Source organism: Aulonocara stuartgranti, assembly GCF_965226115.1.
Source record: "Aulonocara stuartgranti genome assembly, chromosome: 10".
Taxonomy (NCBI): Eukaryota; Metazoa; Chordata; class Actinopteri; order Cichliformes; family Cichlidae; genus Aulonocara; species Aulonocara stuartgranti.
Genome location: NC_138946.1, coordinates 5,265,750 through 5,281,886, shown reverse-complemented (window position 1 = coordinate 5,281,886; position 16,137 = coordinate 5,265,750). Strand labels below are relative to the sequence as shown.

At 39.4% G+C, this 16,137-nt stretch overlaps 3 protein-coding genes across 5 annotated transcripts in view; 2 read left to right on the top strand and 1 right to left on the bottom strand.

Annotated features, from left to right (window-relative positions):
- pof1b (POF1B actin binding protein) overlaps positions 1–979 on the bottom strand; it is a 36,532-nt gene extending 35,553 nt beyond the window's left edge. The window contains exon 1 of the mRNA XM_082550107.1: positions 785–979. Within this exon, the coding sequence (XP_082406233.1) occupies positions 785–814 (30 nt within the window). The 5' untranslated portion in view covers positions 815–979. The remainder of the gene's footprint in view (positions 1–784) is intronic.
- A 27-nt stretch (positions 980–1,006) lies between these two features.
- Positions 1,007–2,485, top strand: LOC309715624 (general transcription factor II-I repeat domain-containing protein 2B-like; the record flags this gene model as incomplete). Its single annotated transcript, XM_082548864.1, has 1 exon — positions 1,007–2,485. One exon carries the CDS (start codon positions 1,007–1,009, stop codon positions 2,483–2,485), a length of 1,479 nt encoding a protein of 492 aa, XP_082404990.1.
- Positions 2,486–4,478: 1,993 nt separating this feature from the next.
- kiaa1191 (KIAA1191 ortholog) lies at positions 4,479–15,624 on the top strand. Of its 3 annotated transcripts, none has more exons than XM_082549937.1 (9): positions 4,479–4,638; positions 5,829–5,952; positions 6,067–6,133; positions 8,226–8,401; positions 8,475–8,586; positions 8,886–9,013; positions 11,709–11,812; positions 11,928–12,115; positions 13,162–15,624. In XM_082549937.1, exons 3-9 carry the CDS (start codon positions 6,109–6,111, stop codon positions 13,368–13,370), a joined length of 942 nt encoding a protein of 313 aa, XP_082406063.1. In that variant the 5' UTR covers positions 4,479–4,638; positions 5,829–5,952; positions 6,067–6,108; the 3' UTR covers positions 13,371–15,624. The 3 variants fall into 3 exon arrangements, with proteins under 3 accessions (XP_082406063.1, XP_082406061.1, XP_082406062.1); XM_082549935.1 differs by having other exon boundaries at positions 4,480–4,638; positions 13,159–15,624; XM_082549936.1 differs by lacking the exon at positions 4,479–4,638 and adding an exon at positions 5,350–5,581 and having other exon boundaries at positions 13,159–15,624.
- Positions 15,625–16,137: the final 513 nt, after the last annotated feature.

Below are 16,137 nucleotides of genomic sequence, written 5' to 3'. Positions count from 1 at the left end.
AAGAGGTGTTCTCCCTTCATTAATGTGTTGTATGTCAGGTTGGACTTTATATAGGCTGTACCTGAAGAAAATGCAGGTAGCCAGTGAAGTTAGACATTAAAAATGATGCAAGTCAGCCGCTAGGCGGAGACAAACACTCACTTATGTTACAGACAAACACTGAACAACTAAAACAATTACACATAATGTAAGTTCAAATGTAAGCACAGGTTTTAGTAAATCAGTGAGTATATATAAACTCATGACAATAAGATGTTGCTTAGTTTTTGTTTATGTGAAATTGGTTGCATAAAATGTTCAGCACGGCTGTAAAATTATATTTGACCAAAGGCAGAGTGTAGAAGTGTTTGCAGTATTATTAGTTTTGTAACAATTTTTTACTCATTAGCTGTGTTTTTATTAACATTTACATCAGGGGTCACCAACACGGTGCCCGCGGGCACCAGGTCGCCCGCAAGGACCACATGAGTCGCCCGCGGGCCTGTTCTAAAAATAGCTCACCATAACAACTTACCAGTAAGCTGCATCTATTTTTATTTTTTCTTGCTATTTTTTTTTATCACAATTGCATTGGCGTTAATTTGTTAGAGATAATATATATATATAAAAAGTTTATTATTAAATATTAGATCATGATCTAATATTTAGTGCTAGCTGGTCTCCACGGAAACAGTTGCCGTGAAGACCAGCAAAGGCAAAGGTGAGGAGATGAGGAAAACATGGCGGAAAAAAGGAAGAAAACATATAATTTTCACAGTGAATGGGAGGAAGAGTTCTTTTTTACCTCTGTGAAAGATTCATGCGTGTGTCTCATTTGCGGGGCAACTGTGGCAACGGCAAAGCGGCACAACGTGGAGAGACATTTCCGAACGTGTCACACAAGCTACCATGCTAACTACCCAAAGGGCAGCACACTGCGAGCGGAAAAGGCCCGCGAATTAAAGGCAGGTTTGAGCAAACAGCAGTCTTTTTTCACGAGACCGGGGAGTATTTCAAAGAAGCAATGATGATAATTGCAAAAACTGTGCTTAAAGACGAGAAATATGGAAACGATGTAATCTCCACTCTCTCTGATGTCCAGCTGGGGGCAACTACAATTGTTAGAAGAGTGTCGGCTATGTCCGGGAACTTGGCCGATCAGTTGGATCAGGATCTGGCAAAGTGCAGTTGGTTTAGCATCCAGTGTGACGAGTCCGTCGACAGCAGCAGTACAGCACAGCTGATGGTCTTTATCCGGATGGTATTTGATGGTTTCTCCACAAAAGAAGAACTTCTGACACTACTGCCGCTAAAGACAACAACGAAGGGAGTTGACATCTATAACGCGGTGAAGGAGTTTTTCGCGAAGAAAAAGGTACCGTTGGAAAAGCTGGTATCAGTGACTACCGACGGGGCTCCTGCTATGATCGGCCGACATACGGGATTCATCGCTCACTGTAAAGGTGACACAGAGTTCCCAAACTTCATGCATTACCACTGCATCATTCACCAGCAGGCGTTATGCGCAAAGGTGATCGGCTTCGAGCACGTCATGACTCCCGTCGTGAAGATCATAAACAGCATCCGCTCCAGAGCTAAACAGCACAGAACATTCAAGGTGCTATTGGAGGAGCTGTCAGCTGAATATGGTGACCTGCTACTACATACGGAAATCCGATGGCTCAGCAGGGGACGGATTTTGCTTCGTTTTTTGTCACTTTTGGGTGAAATCAAGGAGTTCATGCAATCCAAAGGGGAAGACACATCTCTGCTGGAGGACACTGAGTGGACACTTGACCTTGTGTTTTTAACAGACATTACTGGGAAACTGAACCATTTGAACTGTGAGCTGCAAGGCAAAGGTAAGACTGTTGCTGACATGATAAGTGCTTTAAATGGATTTAAAGCCCAGATGAACATTTTCTCTGTGCATTTACAGAGAAAAAAGGTGCTGCACTTTCCCTCTGTGCAGATGGTGCTGAAAGACAATGCTTCTGCATCTGAGACTTTTGACAAAGTTGCAGAAAAGTACACTCAAGTCATAAACCGACTTGGTCAAGAGTTTGAGAACAGGTTTTGTGACCTTGATCAGCTTGAGCCATGTGTCTCATTTGTTTCCAATCCTTTCATGAATGTGGACACAACATGCATTGCTGAGCAACTAAGTTCAATGTTCAGCTTGGATGCTGGACAGGTGGAAATCGAAATTGTAACATTGCAAAATGACGTCCACCTCAAAGCCTATCTGGGTGCACCAAACTTTTGGTGCCTTGTTGACACAGAAAAGTACAGTGGTGTGTGCACAGCAGCTATGAAGGTTGCCAGCCTGTTTGGTTCAACCTATCTTTGTGAATCAGCCTTTTCTGACATGAACTTCATCAAGAACAAACACAGAACACGCCTCTCCGATGCACATCTGCAAGACTCACTCAGAGTTGCAGTGTCAAGTTATACCCCAGATTACAACACACTGGTGAACAGCATGCAATGCCAGGTTTCCCACTAACAGACAAAGAAAGCCATATTAGATGTTCTCAGTGGCAACATTACAGTGTCATGTCAAAGTTGAATTTAATTATTGAAAAACAAATGTGTTTGTTAAGTGTAACATGTGACAATTTGCTTTAAAATGCTGCCAATTTGGTGAAAAGTTCTGTAAAATTTGAAAGTTGATTTTTTGTATGTTACATACATACAAAAATAATGTATGTAACAGTGCACGATTTGTTAAAATTTGTTAGTGGTAAGTGAAAATGTTGTAGAAGTGATCACTTCAAAATGTAAATACTTGCAAAGATATATAGAAATAAAGCGTTGCATATTGATATTTATGTTTCCTACCTTGTTTCCTAATTGCATTCTTTATAATTATGGTGAAAAATAATTAACATAATTAGTGTCCGTACATAGATGAATATCATTAATTATTAATGATAACACATAATTAAGTTAAACTGAGGAAATTTGTTATTTGAGAAGTGTGTGTCAAACTGGTAGCCCTTCACATTAATCGGTACCCAAGAAGTAGCTCTCACTTTCAAAAAGGTTGGTGACCCCTGATTTACATAATCACATATTTGAAAAGTGTAACTTTACTTTCTTTTTAAATTTATACAAAAGGAGACTTGATAAAATAAAAATAATAATAACTCTGCAAATTAATCTTTGTAGCATTATTTCTCTTGCCTTTACTCAAAATAACAGATATTTCTTTGCTTCTAGCATTTAAATGCTGGTTAAACAATTTAATAATATAACTCTTTAATAAGATGCATTATCTTGAACCATGCTGTTGCACTCTTTCCTGTAATACTGGGTTGCCACAGCTGATCATCAGGTTATCCCGCCCTATCCCTAGCATCCTCCTGTGCCACACCAACCTTCTGCGTGTCCTCCTTCAGCATCCTACATCCAGTGTTTCCTCTGTTCCACCTCTGCACATGTCCAAACCAGCTCAGGCTTGCCTCTCTATCTTTTGTCACCAAACTGCTCTACCTGGGCTGTCCCTCTGATGTATCCACCTTCCCCCTTCAGGTTACTGCCAATGAAAATTCTAACATCTTCACCGTTGCAACCTCCAGCTCGACTTCCTGTCTTCTTCAAAGTGTAAAAACCATTTCCAAACCATCCATCATAGCAATTCTCACTACCATGTTGTAAACCTTTCTTTTCACTGTTGCTGCTGTCTGTCACAAATCATCACTCTCCACACACTCTCTTCTTCACTTCCTCTCCTCTTGTCTCCTTTCTGTTTAACAATACTATTTATTTCATAATGTTTGCCCTTATTTTATTTTTGTTTTTGCTGGCTTACTGAATTAAGACAGTAGCCAATCATCTCCACTTTGGTCTGGTCACACAAGTCTTGTGGTTTGCTCACATGTAACTTTGGAAACCTAAGTTGTGCTGCCATGTTGTTGTTGTTGTTTTTGTTGTAGTTTGAGAGAAAGAAGAGGATTTCTCCTTGAAACCTTCCCAAACAAACCATACTTGTTTAGTATTTTTCTAATTCCCCTCTCATGAACATTTAGCATGCTAACTGAAACCTGTAGAGTCTGAGATGTAGCTTTTGGACTTTTTTTTTTTTTTTTTTGGTGTAATATATCCTGTAAGTTATATTTACTGTGCAACTTCAAGATATTTATTTGAATAAATGTTGTTATTATTATTATTATTATTATTATTATTATTATTATTATTATTATTGTTGTTGTTGTTGTATGTATAAATTCCCTTTATGGGAGAGGTGGGCAGGCAACACTTTTCTGAGATAATTATTATTATTAGGATTTTTATTGCATATTTAATCTCCAAAATATAAGAGGTTATTTTAATAAAACATAACAAAGAAAAAAAAGATTTTTGAAGTAGAAATTGTTTTTATTTGTAGTTACCGGTACTGTTACAGGTACTGCGTTACACCCAATGACTGTGACAGTGTCCTCTCAAGTACGGAAAGGCACACGTGTGATGGCCAATTCTCGCGATGAGATGAGAATGCGCGAGAACAAGCAAAGGGAACCGTCAAGGAAGCGGCTGTTATTTATCGAACCCAATAATGGCTGCTACCCAACAAGTCTGTTGTTCTCTTCGCGCGCTGGTCGACATTGGAGGGTCATCCATATTTCAATCGTCACTTTGAAGCCGTCATTACCTCCGGTAAGAAAAGGCAAACAAAGCAATGCTAACTTTGCTGATAAAACCGTTTTAAAATACCGTCAGTCGTCAGCTGTTTTGTGTCTTTTTGTCCAGCTCAGACTGGTTCCGCTATCTCGTTCCGCCAGACTCCACTCAGAAAATAAATAACTGAACTATGCGGCAGGTTTTGGTTTGTTTTGTAAACGTGAAAAACTCAGTGCTAGGCTTTTTGTGAATATGTAACAACCACTCTCAAATTCGGGAAGGTTTAAAACGTGCCAAACTGCACCAGTTTTAGTGAAGCTGTGCTAAATTGTTATAGACCTATCTATTCTCTTTGACCTGCACATTATCGGCGTGCAGGAATCTCATGGCATGCTATTGGCTCATTAGCTTCTGAATTTAAAATCATGATAATATGTTATCCCAAAAGCAATTGTACAGGCATGGGGCGGTTACCTTTATAACATTAGACTATAAAATACGAATTTCCTCAGTGGAGTTCTGCGTGTGCAGGGGCAGTGGCCTTTATTACGGCTAACCCTGTGACGATTTCTCCATATATCTGCTTTAAGCTTCTTTTAATTCACCCTGTGATTGAAATTCTTAGACAGATACATTTCTGCATGATAGTTTGAGAAATTGTCCCGGAAGAGGTCGCAGTTTGTTTATTTCCAAGATCACCAGTCAGTCACCTCTGCATCCTCCCAGCCGTCGTGTTTACAGTGTTGGAGGGTATGGCGTGCATGTTTTTGTTCCATGTGGTAGGAAATATGTGTTTAAGGAAACCTTCAGCGTGTGCCTGATTGAAATCTAAGCTTTTATTTTGAAGTGGTCATTACCGGTGTTGCATGCACCTTGCTGCTGCAGCAGGGATTATGTAATGCAGCCTGTCTGCAATCATCCTCTGGAATAATCCTGCAGGCAAGCGGTGGCTATGTCAGTGTTACAGAACAGGATAATGGTCTGTGCTCATTCATTTCACTATCTTTCTCGGTAGCACTAGATGTTTCTCTTTCACTTTGAGATTATAGTTGGTTTTGCGCTCTTTCATGCCTTAAAATACATTTTTTACAACATTACAGTTTCATAAAGTATTGTTGTCGTATTCGACGAAGGATGTTCAACCTCTCTTAATTTAGTGTAACAAGGGTTTGCCTTCAAACTGAAATTTCTCACAGCTGACCTTTTGAACTCTGGTGTCTCTGTAGTTGCTCTGCTGGCCTTGCTGCTCTCCCACAATGCATTGCCAGAGGCGTTTCTGTGTGTCTCACCAACCATCATAACAAAACCCACCAAACCACCTAGTTTACACCAGTGCAGCAAAACGGGAAGGTAGGAGCCTGTCAACCACTGTTCTACTCTTTGTTTATGAGTTGCTGTTTTAATCAGAGGGGGGTAAATATTTATGTAAAAAACACATGTTGAATCTCCTTTCTTCTTTTTTAGGTCCTATTCTGGTCTAACTTGTTCCTCATCTTTACTCCAACCATGTCTGGTTCTGGAGATTTACCAGGTGAGTAATTCCTATGACAGGAGTATTCAAATTTCAGTCAGGACTAGTTTTCCATTGTTAGATTTGGGCCATTCTGTTCATGTATGCAGAAAGAATAGTGCGCTTGCAGCTATGTAGAAGCATCTGAATAAGGCTTTTATTTCGTTGTATTGTTGCCTGTTTGGGAAGAGTGTAAGCCTTGTTTTAATACTTCTAGCTACAAGTATATTTCCTCTAGATGTGTAACATGCAGGCAATCATGAAGTTGCTGTTTTGATAAGAGGACACCTGCAGTTGTTGGCTACATGAATCATTTTTTTCCTGCTTGAAAGGTGGTTGAACAAGCTTTGTCCAAGCAACATGAATGAAGCCATTTGTCAGTTAGACAAAGTTAAAAGTTAGACTCTTTTTTGGACTTAGCCTTACATTTAGGTTTACGGTTTAGTTCTCATGGTGCCAGTATGACATACTGGATTTCCCCATGTTTGTGTTGTTCCTGCAACTGGATGATTAATATTGTTCCAGGATCAGCGCTACATATCATACCAGCCACATAGTTGAGATGTCATAACCTTAAAAACGTTAAAACTAGTGTCGCAAGTGGTAATTGTGGGTGTGTAATGCAATATTTTGTGTCCACAGATGACACAACCCTTTTATTTATTTATTTTTTTAACATGTTACAGATGATTATCTTCGAGGCTTTTTACCAAAAGGAAAACTTGAAAAAGCTTTCTAACACATGGTTGATGTTTGTGGGGTGGGGGGCGTTCTTCTGAAGTTTTGCCTTCAGAAGTCAGGTGAGCTGATATAAAGAGAAGCAGTGTAAGGAGCAGGCTGCGGTGGATGAATGGACCCTTTTTAACACGGGAGACTGTCATTTGGGTCCGGGTCAAAACAAAAAGTCAGTGCTGGCTTAATATTTTTAGACTTTATATATTTTAAATTATGCTTTTAAATTTAATTTTCAGTTGTTGCTTAAGTGCAAAAGTGTCAGGTGGATTTAATTCAACAAGGTCAGGTTTAAGAGAGGACATGGATTTGAGTTTATACCTTTTTTACCTTTTCTTTGCAAACATTAACTATGTTTACGAAAGTGTTTTGTTTTTGTTTGTTTTTTTCGTTTTTTTTAAGGTGTGAAAATTGCTGCGGGTAATGACGGGCTTTCTGACGTCATTGCTCCTGAAAGTTACATTTTAACAACCCGTTCGTAACTTTCTCCTCTTTATACAGTTTTTGAGCTTTGTTTCATTATTTTATTTTTTGCATATGTTCAAGTTTTCCTCCCAATGCAAATTGTTGGCATGTGACTGTTGCCAGTCATGGTTTCTTAGTTGTGGTTAAGAGATCAGGAGTTGTTTTTGTTTTTCTACAGAGTTTAGTTTAAAGCATGATATTTTTTTATAAATGAGTCATGCAGAATAAATGAAACTTGGGGAGAAATGTGGCATATTTTAAGCTTCGATTTGTAGCAGCAAACCATACTTCACAGATGCTTAATTGAATAAAATGAAGTTGAATATCTAATCAGCACGCTTGTCTTTGCAGCATATTGCTGAGAAAAATTGCATAATTTTGGCATCTCTCATCCTTACAGGGAGAGAATTAAAAAATGATCAAATAATTTGTCTTTGTTTCACTTCCATGTTTTCCACTTCATTGTCCATATGAAGGCACTCACAGTGGCTTTTGTTGGGTCAGGGTGTATCCACAGGTGTCTTTTCTCACACAGCAGGATTTTCTGCCTTAGCAATATTTATAGTATTTTAAATAATCCATGTGTTTTAGGCATGGTGGAGAGGGCAGAAGGCAGGGTACATGATAGATAATTAGCTGTGGCGTTTCCACAACTGCACAGTCTAACATGACGTGTTCTGAGCAGGTAAAAGGTCAGCTTATGTCTGAACTGACCATGTAGGGGACATGCATTGTCATGAACCTGTAGGTAAGCTTCAGGGCTACAGTCTGACACAATATGAAGATTGAACCACAATCTCAAGCAGCGAATGTGGGAAATCCTGCTAAAACGCATCTCAGAATGATTTTGGAGACTGCACTAGACGAGGGAGAGCTGGTGTTTAGTCCCCATTGGGATTATTTTTTGTGTTTGCAGCCATCGAGGGATCTGGGATGGGTGGGATGAAGCTTCCTGTCGGAATGACCCGGCGTGCCATCAGCTATGACGATAATCTGGAGGCCCCCATGTCCACACCGCCTCATGACATCAGTATCAACAACCTGTGGAAACGACCAATCATACCCGAAAGGAAGTTCACACACCTGGCTGAGGTGACACACGCTGCTTTACTATTAAACTGCCCGTATTTTCAGTGCGTGGGTGCTGATGATGTTTTCTCACCAGGAGGATGAGAGTGATGCGAGTCAGTCTGCAGCGCAGGACACTGGAGCCTCTAGACCACAAGCTGTGGTGAAAACCAAGGCTTCTTCCATCATCATGAATTCTCTCATCAACAGTATGTTACTCCTGTTAATGATGATATTCTGTATTAAGGGTGCATTTATCTGAGTGAGTGTTCTTGACAAGTTTGATCAAATACTATAGCAGAAATAATTTTACATCATGGACTGGACGAAGTGGTACAGACAATGTAATTTAATTAAATACTTTAGGATTAATTTGGAAGAAGAAAATGTGCAAACTTACAGAAAAAGTTCTGGTACAAAGTAGCTTGTTTACTCATTGTTTGAATTTATAATAATTGTGCATGAAAATGCATTCACATTAGAATCAAACTGCTTTTCTCTGTTTCAGAGCAAACTCAGGATAGCGTATATAAGTTTGAGCAGACGGCAGGGCTCTCTGACACCGGCTACACACCCCACAAAGGCCTCACTGCTGAGGAAACGAGACATCACCATCGCGTGCCCGAAACAATCCAGGTCAGACACACGTGTATTCCGTGTGCACCCAAAATGCAGCTGATTATTTCTCATGGTTGCTAAATCAGCCTTGAATTGAATTTTTACTTTATGCCACCAACCTGGTTGATGGCTAACGAGATTGCTCGCATAACTGTTTCCACCAATTAAATGTGCAATGTGGAACAGAATCCATAAATTCCCACTGAGAAAAGACCAGTGCCAGTCATCAGCAAATATGCATTAAATCAAAAAAAAATCATTTATGGCCGTATCCAATGCTCCATTCGTGATCATCAGAAGTAAGCTGCTGCACCTGTTGTTACTGGTTTTAGGCTGTATCATTTAATTCTTGTTTGGCTCACCAGTTCTACTGTTTTAGTGGGAGTTTATTATCAAAGGGCTCCAGCTGTTTTTAGAATGATATTACAATAGACTGCACATAGATGATACCCAGCAGGGAACCGAAAACTAACAAAGGAAGCCAATGCGCATGCACACGTGCAGGAGACCATAATATTTGGAAGAAAATAACAATAAAACTTCTATTTAATTTTTTTTATATAATGCCACATTAAAACAACAGTCACCTCAAGGTGCTTTATATTGTTACAATAACAGAGAGGACAACCTCAACAATCAGACAACCCACTATGAGCAAGCAGTTGGCAACAGTGGGAAGGAAAAACTCCCTTTTAACAGGAAAAAAACTCCTGCAGAACCAAGCTCGGAGAGTGGCAGCAATCTGCCACGACCAGTTGGGAATGATGGGAGGAAGACGGGACAAAAGTGACACTGTAGGAGTGAGGTGGAAATTAATAATCACTAATCATTAAATGCAGAGAGGTGTATAAACACTTAGTGAGTGAAAGAGGCGAGTGAAGTGCATCATGGGAAACCTCTTTCAGCCTAGACCTATTGCAGCGTCACTAAGACAGGATTCAGGGTCACTGGATCCAGCCCCAACTATATGCTTTAACAAAAGCCTTATCTTAAAAGTAGAGAAGGTGTTTGTTTCCCAAATTAAACTGGGAGCCGTTTCCTCAGAATAGAAGGCCTAATAGCTGAAGGCTCTGCCTCCCATTCTACTTTTAAACACTGTAGAGAAGTGCTCTGTTGGAGTGATGCTGTACTACAAGGTCTTTAAGATAAGATGGGGAAGGATTATTCAAGTACTTATATGTGAGGAGGAGGATTTTAAATATTGATTCTGGATTTAGCAAGGATCCAATGATGACCTGACGTTGCCTTTGGAGGAACTGCTGTTTCAAACACTTCCTCTTTCTCTTCAATTTCCCGTGCTTCAGGGTGTTCTGCCTTAGTTGCTTGTTATTACAAATCCTTAAAAAGCCTAACCAGGGTCATAGTCTGCAAATTAGCTGTGGCTAGAAGTAGGGCTGCTCAATTAATCGAATTTTAATCACGATTACGATCTGGGCTTTCAACGATCATTAAAAATGACTGAGCCGATTATTAGCCCCTCCCTCATTTATCCGCGACACCTTAAAGGCCGGTCCGTGAAAATATTGTCGGGCATAAACCGGTCCGTGGCGCAAAAAAGGTTGGAGACCGCTGATTAAGAGGACCCGAGGGAAGCTCGGAAAGCTAAGCAGAAGTTATTTGGAGAGTGACTGCCGCTGGTTGAAAAGAGAGTTTAAAAAAAAAAAAAAAAAACTTCAGTGGTGTTGCACACTATTTTATATTATTTTTTTAAAGTCATTGTTAACCCTTTAAAGCCGGTCAGAGCTGCACGCTCCGTTTTGCGTAACTATTGTTAAATCCCTGTAGAACCTGAACCGTGTAAGCTAGCGCAATAATTTGTTTTGCATATGAAACCGGAGGAGTTGTACTTACATCTTATGCCATCAGCTTGTCCTCGGTCACGGTTTCCTTCCACATATAGCTTTGCAAAAATTGCATAAAAAGCGCTTGCAGGAACAAAAACATAATATTCCAGAAACACGCTTTGCCGTTCCTATCAGCTGTTCGTAACACTTCCCACAGTAAAATGATGCACATGCTGTTTTCTTTGCAAATTTGCATCATAGGATTGTTTTTTGTTTTTCCTGCAGTATATAAAAATTGCTGTATCTCCAAAATAAAACTATGAAGACACTCAAAATAAATTTCCTGTGGTGGGAAACTATTTTTTGCAACTTTATTGGATAAACCTCTTAAATTTCTCCAAGTAGAAATATATGTAAACAAAACAAAAGCGATTTTTAATTTTTTTTGTAGTTTATTGCACTTTTTTGCAATTTATGTAATTACTATGGACTTAATGCATACATATTATTAAAATATGGGCTATAACAGTTGTATTGATGTATAGCAACTTGAAATGCTCCCACAAATGGCACTACAGCATGTAAAAAAAATAATATAAGCTCTGGTGGACTTGGTTCTATAGTAGGTCTTAAAGGGTTAAATAAATATCGTCAAATAATCGTGATCTCAATTTCAGTGAAAATAATCGTGATTATCATTTTTGCCATAATCGAGCAGCCCTAGCTAGAAGTCCTACATATACTGTGTCGGTTGCATTTTTGTTTAAATGCAGTGTTATTTATGTGTTGTCCCTGGTATAAAAATAAATACAATACAAATAAAAGCATTTGCCCTGCAAGCAGCATGTTTGTTTCAAAGTGAGTAAAGTAACTGTTACATTTTCACAGAGGTCAAAGGTTTACAGTGTGTTTTGTTATTTCTATTGTAGAAACTCCAGATCCAGAGCATGGAGGCCAAGGAAGAGCGCCAGAGCTCCTCCGCCCACTCCACTCCATCCAACACACCACACAGCTCCCCTAAATCACAGCGCAGGTACAACCACACACTTACACTCAGTGTCCTCAGGTTATCAGCCTGCCCATCTAAACCCAACAATGTGATAAATGCTAAAAACCTAACCGTGTTTACACTTTGTGTGTTTGTGAAGAGGCTGGTTCGGCAGTTCGAGTTCAGAGCTCAGTATTGCCTCCTCCTCCAACAGCAGTTTGGACATGGCTGGAGTAGACGTCGGGGGAGGAGGAGGAGGAGGTGTAGTGGAACGATGGGGTGTCTTCGGACCGCGACCACCTGTCCATAAGTCGACCTCTGACCTGGGATCAGACTCCACAACTGCAGGTAACAGCACAGCCTCAGTTTGAAGCCTGTGGAAATGACTTGACTGTTTGCTTGTCTTGTGTAAACAAAACTCGAAAAAGGTTCTCCTCAGAATTCCCATGAGACGTGTTCAATTCAATAAACAAAATAAAGAGTACAAACATGAAGCGCTGCGGTAAGAAACTAAAATAACCCCTCACTATGGAAGAACAAAGGCCCATATGACCAGTTCAGTCCAGGAGTGGGGTTAATGGGTGATTGAATGAACTTCAGACTGACAGTAAACACTGAACAACATTCAGGGCTGACAACCCTGAGAGACTGATCAGTCATTGACTTTTAGCAATGGCGAGCTGAGATTTCTTCATTGCATTGATATAAAACTACAGCTCACCGATGACTTTTGAGAAACTGCGTTTGTGGGATGTTCATGTGGGATGTTCAGTTTGAATCAGAGACTTTTAAAATCTTCTTCCCAGGATGACTTTCGGTAGGTAACCCGAGAAAAGTAATGTTTGCAGGGACCTGAGTGAATGAGATTTTTTACAGCTTAAAGAATTTTTTTTCTTTCAAAAGACGTTTCTTTCAGAATTTCACAACTTTTATAGAGTTTGTTAAAAAAAACAAAAAAACAGACAGCTGCTTTATATTTATAGTGTGGTGGGAGAATCAGATTCTTTATTATTATTATTATTATTATTATTATTACTACTATTGTTATTTTTTGTTTTTTTTGGGGGGGGGGGGGTAAGAGATTAAATTAGGCTGAGGGGGTTTTCTTGAAGATGGAGAAGTAGTTTTGGGTGTGTTTGTTTTATTTTGGGGGTTTTGGTGGTGTGGGTTGTGTGTCTGTGTTATAATGGGAATTATTTATTTTTATTAATTGGCTCTGACAATGAATTCAAAGAGATAATAATTTAAAAAGAAACCGTTATTTATGGACACATGTTGTAAAATGTTTAAAATGTATTGATTTTTATTTTTTAATTTTTTAAAATATTGTCACTTTATATCAACCACCTTCTGAGCCTCTTGCAAGTTGTATTATCATCTTTTTTTCCCAGCAGGCTTTGCTCTGCAGGCGTACCGTGGCGCTCAGAAGCCGACCCCGATGGAGGTGATGAAGACGCAGGCTCGACTGGCCGACAGCGCTTCCATTCAGAAGGTGTCTCCACCAACAATGGAGATTCCCACGGTGGAGGGTCGGCGGCATGGAACCCGAACACACAAGCTCAAACCGAGAGATATGAACATCCTGACGCCCTCCGGCTTCTGAGAACGCAAGCTGCCTGACGCACAGACACCACAGGTCCCATGAAATGATGACGTCCTCGTGCTTAGTTCAGTGTATTCCAGTTCTCCTTGTTTTCCTTTTTTAAGTCCAAATCTTTTCAAATGTTACCGTATTTAGGTTATTAACGAGGTCCGGTTACTCTTCCAAATATAAATCCAACAGATTTTGCACTGCCTAAACAGTCCTGTATAAATTTCTGTCGTTAAGCCATAATTTAACCCACCAAGTACCTGCCTTGGATCTGCAAATGCAACACTATTTGCCACACAGGAGTTTGATGGAGAACGTTGTAAACAAACCTCCACTTAGTCTAATTTAGGTGGCAGGGTGGCTGAGCTGTAAGCTAAGCACCCAAACTGACGGTCAAACATCACAATTTACAGACAGACATCCTAATCACGTTTGACCTTTAATTACTGTAATAATCTGGTTTTTGGTCAGTTAATCCAAGCTTGTGGTTTTGCCTCAAAATAAAAGTGAACCAGTAAATCTGACTAACTGACTGATTATCATCTGACCTGCCAGAGAAGGACTCTTGCAATCATGTTTCAATTTAGATCTCCCCCCCCCCCCCTTATCCAAAGGCTTAAACGTCTCTGACCTGAAATTATGCTGGTAATGACTTTTCCCATTCCTCCATAGATTTGGGGGTGAGCAGCTTTATGTAAATATTTTTGAAATATCAACTGTGGAACTTAAACTATTTCATGGGACCTTTTAACAGCAGCTCTAACCACTTAAGATAACCACTGTGCTGTCCACCATCTTTCCCATTTAAAAACAAACATGGTATATACATTTGAAAAACAAAAAAGAAAACCGTGATGCATATTCAGTGTTTCTTGGATGTAAAATCAAACGCATTGACCAACCAGGTCAGCATGAATCACCCCACAATGAAGTGAGGAGCTTATGTTGGTGAAGCTGAAGCTGAAACTGAAGATGGTTGCGATCCAAGTTTATAAGTATCATATACTAACGCACTTTATCCTCATCATAACTTCTAACTCAACCCCAGACCCTCTGCTGTCACGCAGCCCTCCAGGGTAACGATGCTAAAGCTTCCTCTGATATGTTCTGCCTGTCACTAAAATATTTTTCTTCCATTTTGGGATGAATAAATAATAAATTTCTCGGGTGCAGTTCAGTATCAGACAAAATAAACAGACAACGATTCTCTAATTATATTGTAACAAGTTTTGTCTCAGGAAAATTGTCAGGCTCCTCAAACGTTCCAGTTATTTCTTTTGCAGAAAATGGTTTTTGTTTTGTTTTGTGGGATATTTAATGTATAGATTGAAGTTTGCTTGTTTTTTTTCCACTTCCTCTTTTGCAAAAGATTTTATTCCCTTTTTGGGTATGAGAAAAAACTATCTTAGTAAATTTAGGAAGAAAAGCTAAACGATGGGAAGAATTCCTGTTTGTAGTTAGTGCTTATTAGCTGATGTGTGCCCAGTGAGCATCCTGCAGAAACCTTCACCGATGCTCTTTCTGCTTTTGGCAGTTTTTTTTGTTGGGGGGGTGTTCTCCCCAGTTGCAACAGTGTGCAAACAAATGTTCTTCATCTCTAAAAGGCCTTAATATACAAGGAAGTAAATGTAATGCAAGGTTTTATTTTACTTCTCTTAGTGGTCCTACAATGCTAGCTTACTGGTAATTATCGATGTTATATGCAAAGTCTCTGCAGGATGATGCATGCTATGCTTCTTAGAAAATACTGGGCGCTGTAGTTCCACCGCTAAATGAAAAGGTAGATCCTGGTTGGAGTTACTGATGATGCACTCTTGTTATGAAGTGGAAACGGTCCCTTTGTTGGGAATAGATTTGGCGTGTTTTGTAACACAGCAGTGGACGATTTCATGAAGTGGAAAGTTCAAAGTCCATGTCATCTGCCACCTGTAACTCTGCTGTGGTGTTTAGTCACATGTTGTTTCCTTTTGGTCCTGTGTGAACAACCCTGGACACAAAAGCAAACGCCACACTGTTGTTAGATGTGTAGCTATTTTTTTGTTTTTTTGCTGTTATTTTTATGTTCACAAGTGGTTTGTGTTTAAAGTGTGACCCTTTGAATCTTCCTCCAGACCGAAGCATCAGAACCGAACCTCCTCTGTATGTACGTGTGACTCTGTAGTAGTGACTGAAGTAATGTTTGTTTGGTTTTTTGTTTTGTTTTTTACCAATTAATGGTTCAAAGAAGTTTTCCTGGATTTCCTGAATAAATGTTAAACTCTCATCAGCCACACAGGAGTCAAGTGTTCATTGTGTGTGTTTAAAATCTGTTTCGTCAAACATTTTAAACGGACCCTCCTGCCAGAACAGTTACATTTATCTGTTCATTTTATATCTAAAATAAAAACAGTTATATACGCACAGTGACATCACTTAATAGTTGTTTATCTCCCACATTCTGCTTTATCGTGCTTTTAAGCTCTAAATGTTACCATAATTTCTAAAATGAACATTTTGCAGACTTTAAACTCCTGATTGAGACGATACACTCAACAGCAGTGTTTATTGCAATTATAGATCCATTTACAGTTATAGTGGTCTCCTGTTTTATAACTATGAATTTAATTTAGCTTAATTTTTATAGATCCAGAAACAACTACGGTCTTTTATATACAGCCTGTTGTTGGTGCTTTTTGTTAGCTGGTGGATGTTAGGATGCCAACTTGTAACCCATCTAAGGTTTGGGTTTAGGTTCAGTTAACATCCACTCTGTTTCAGTTGACATCTTTAAAGTTCTGAA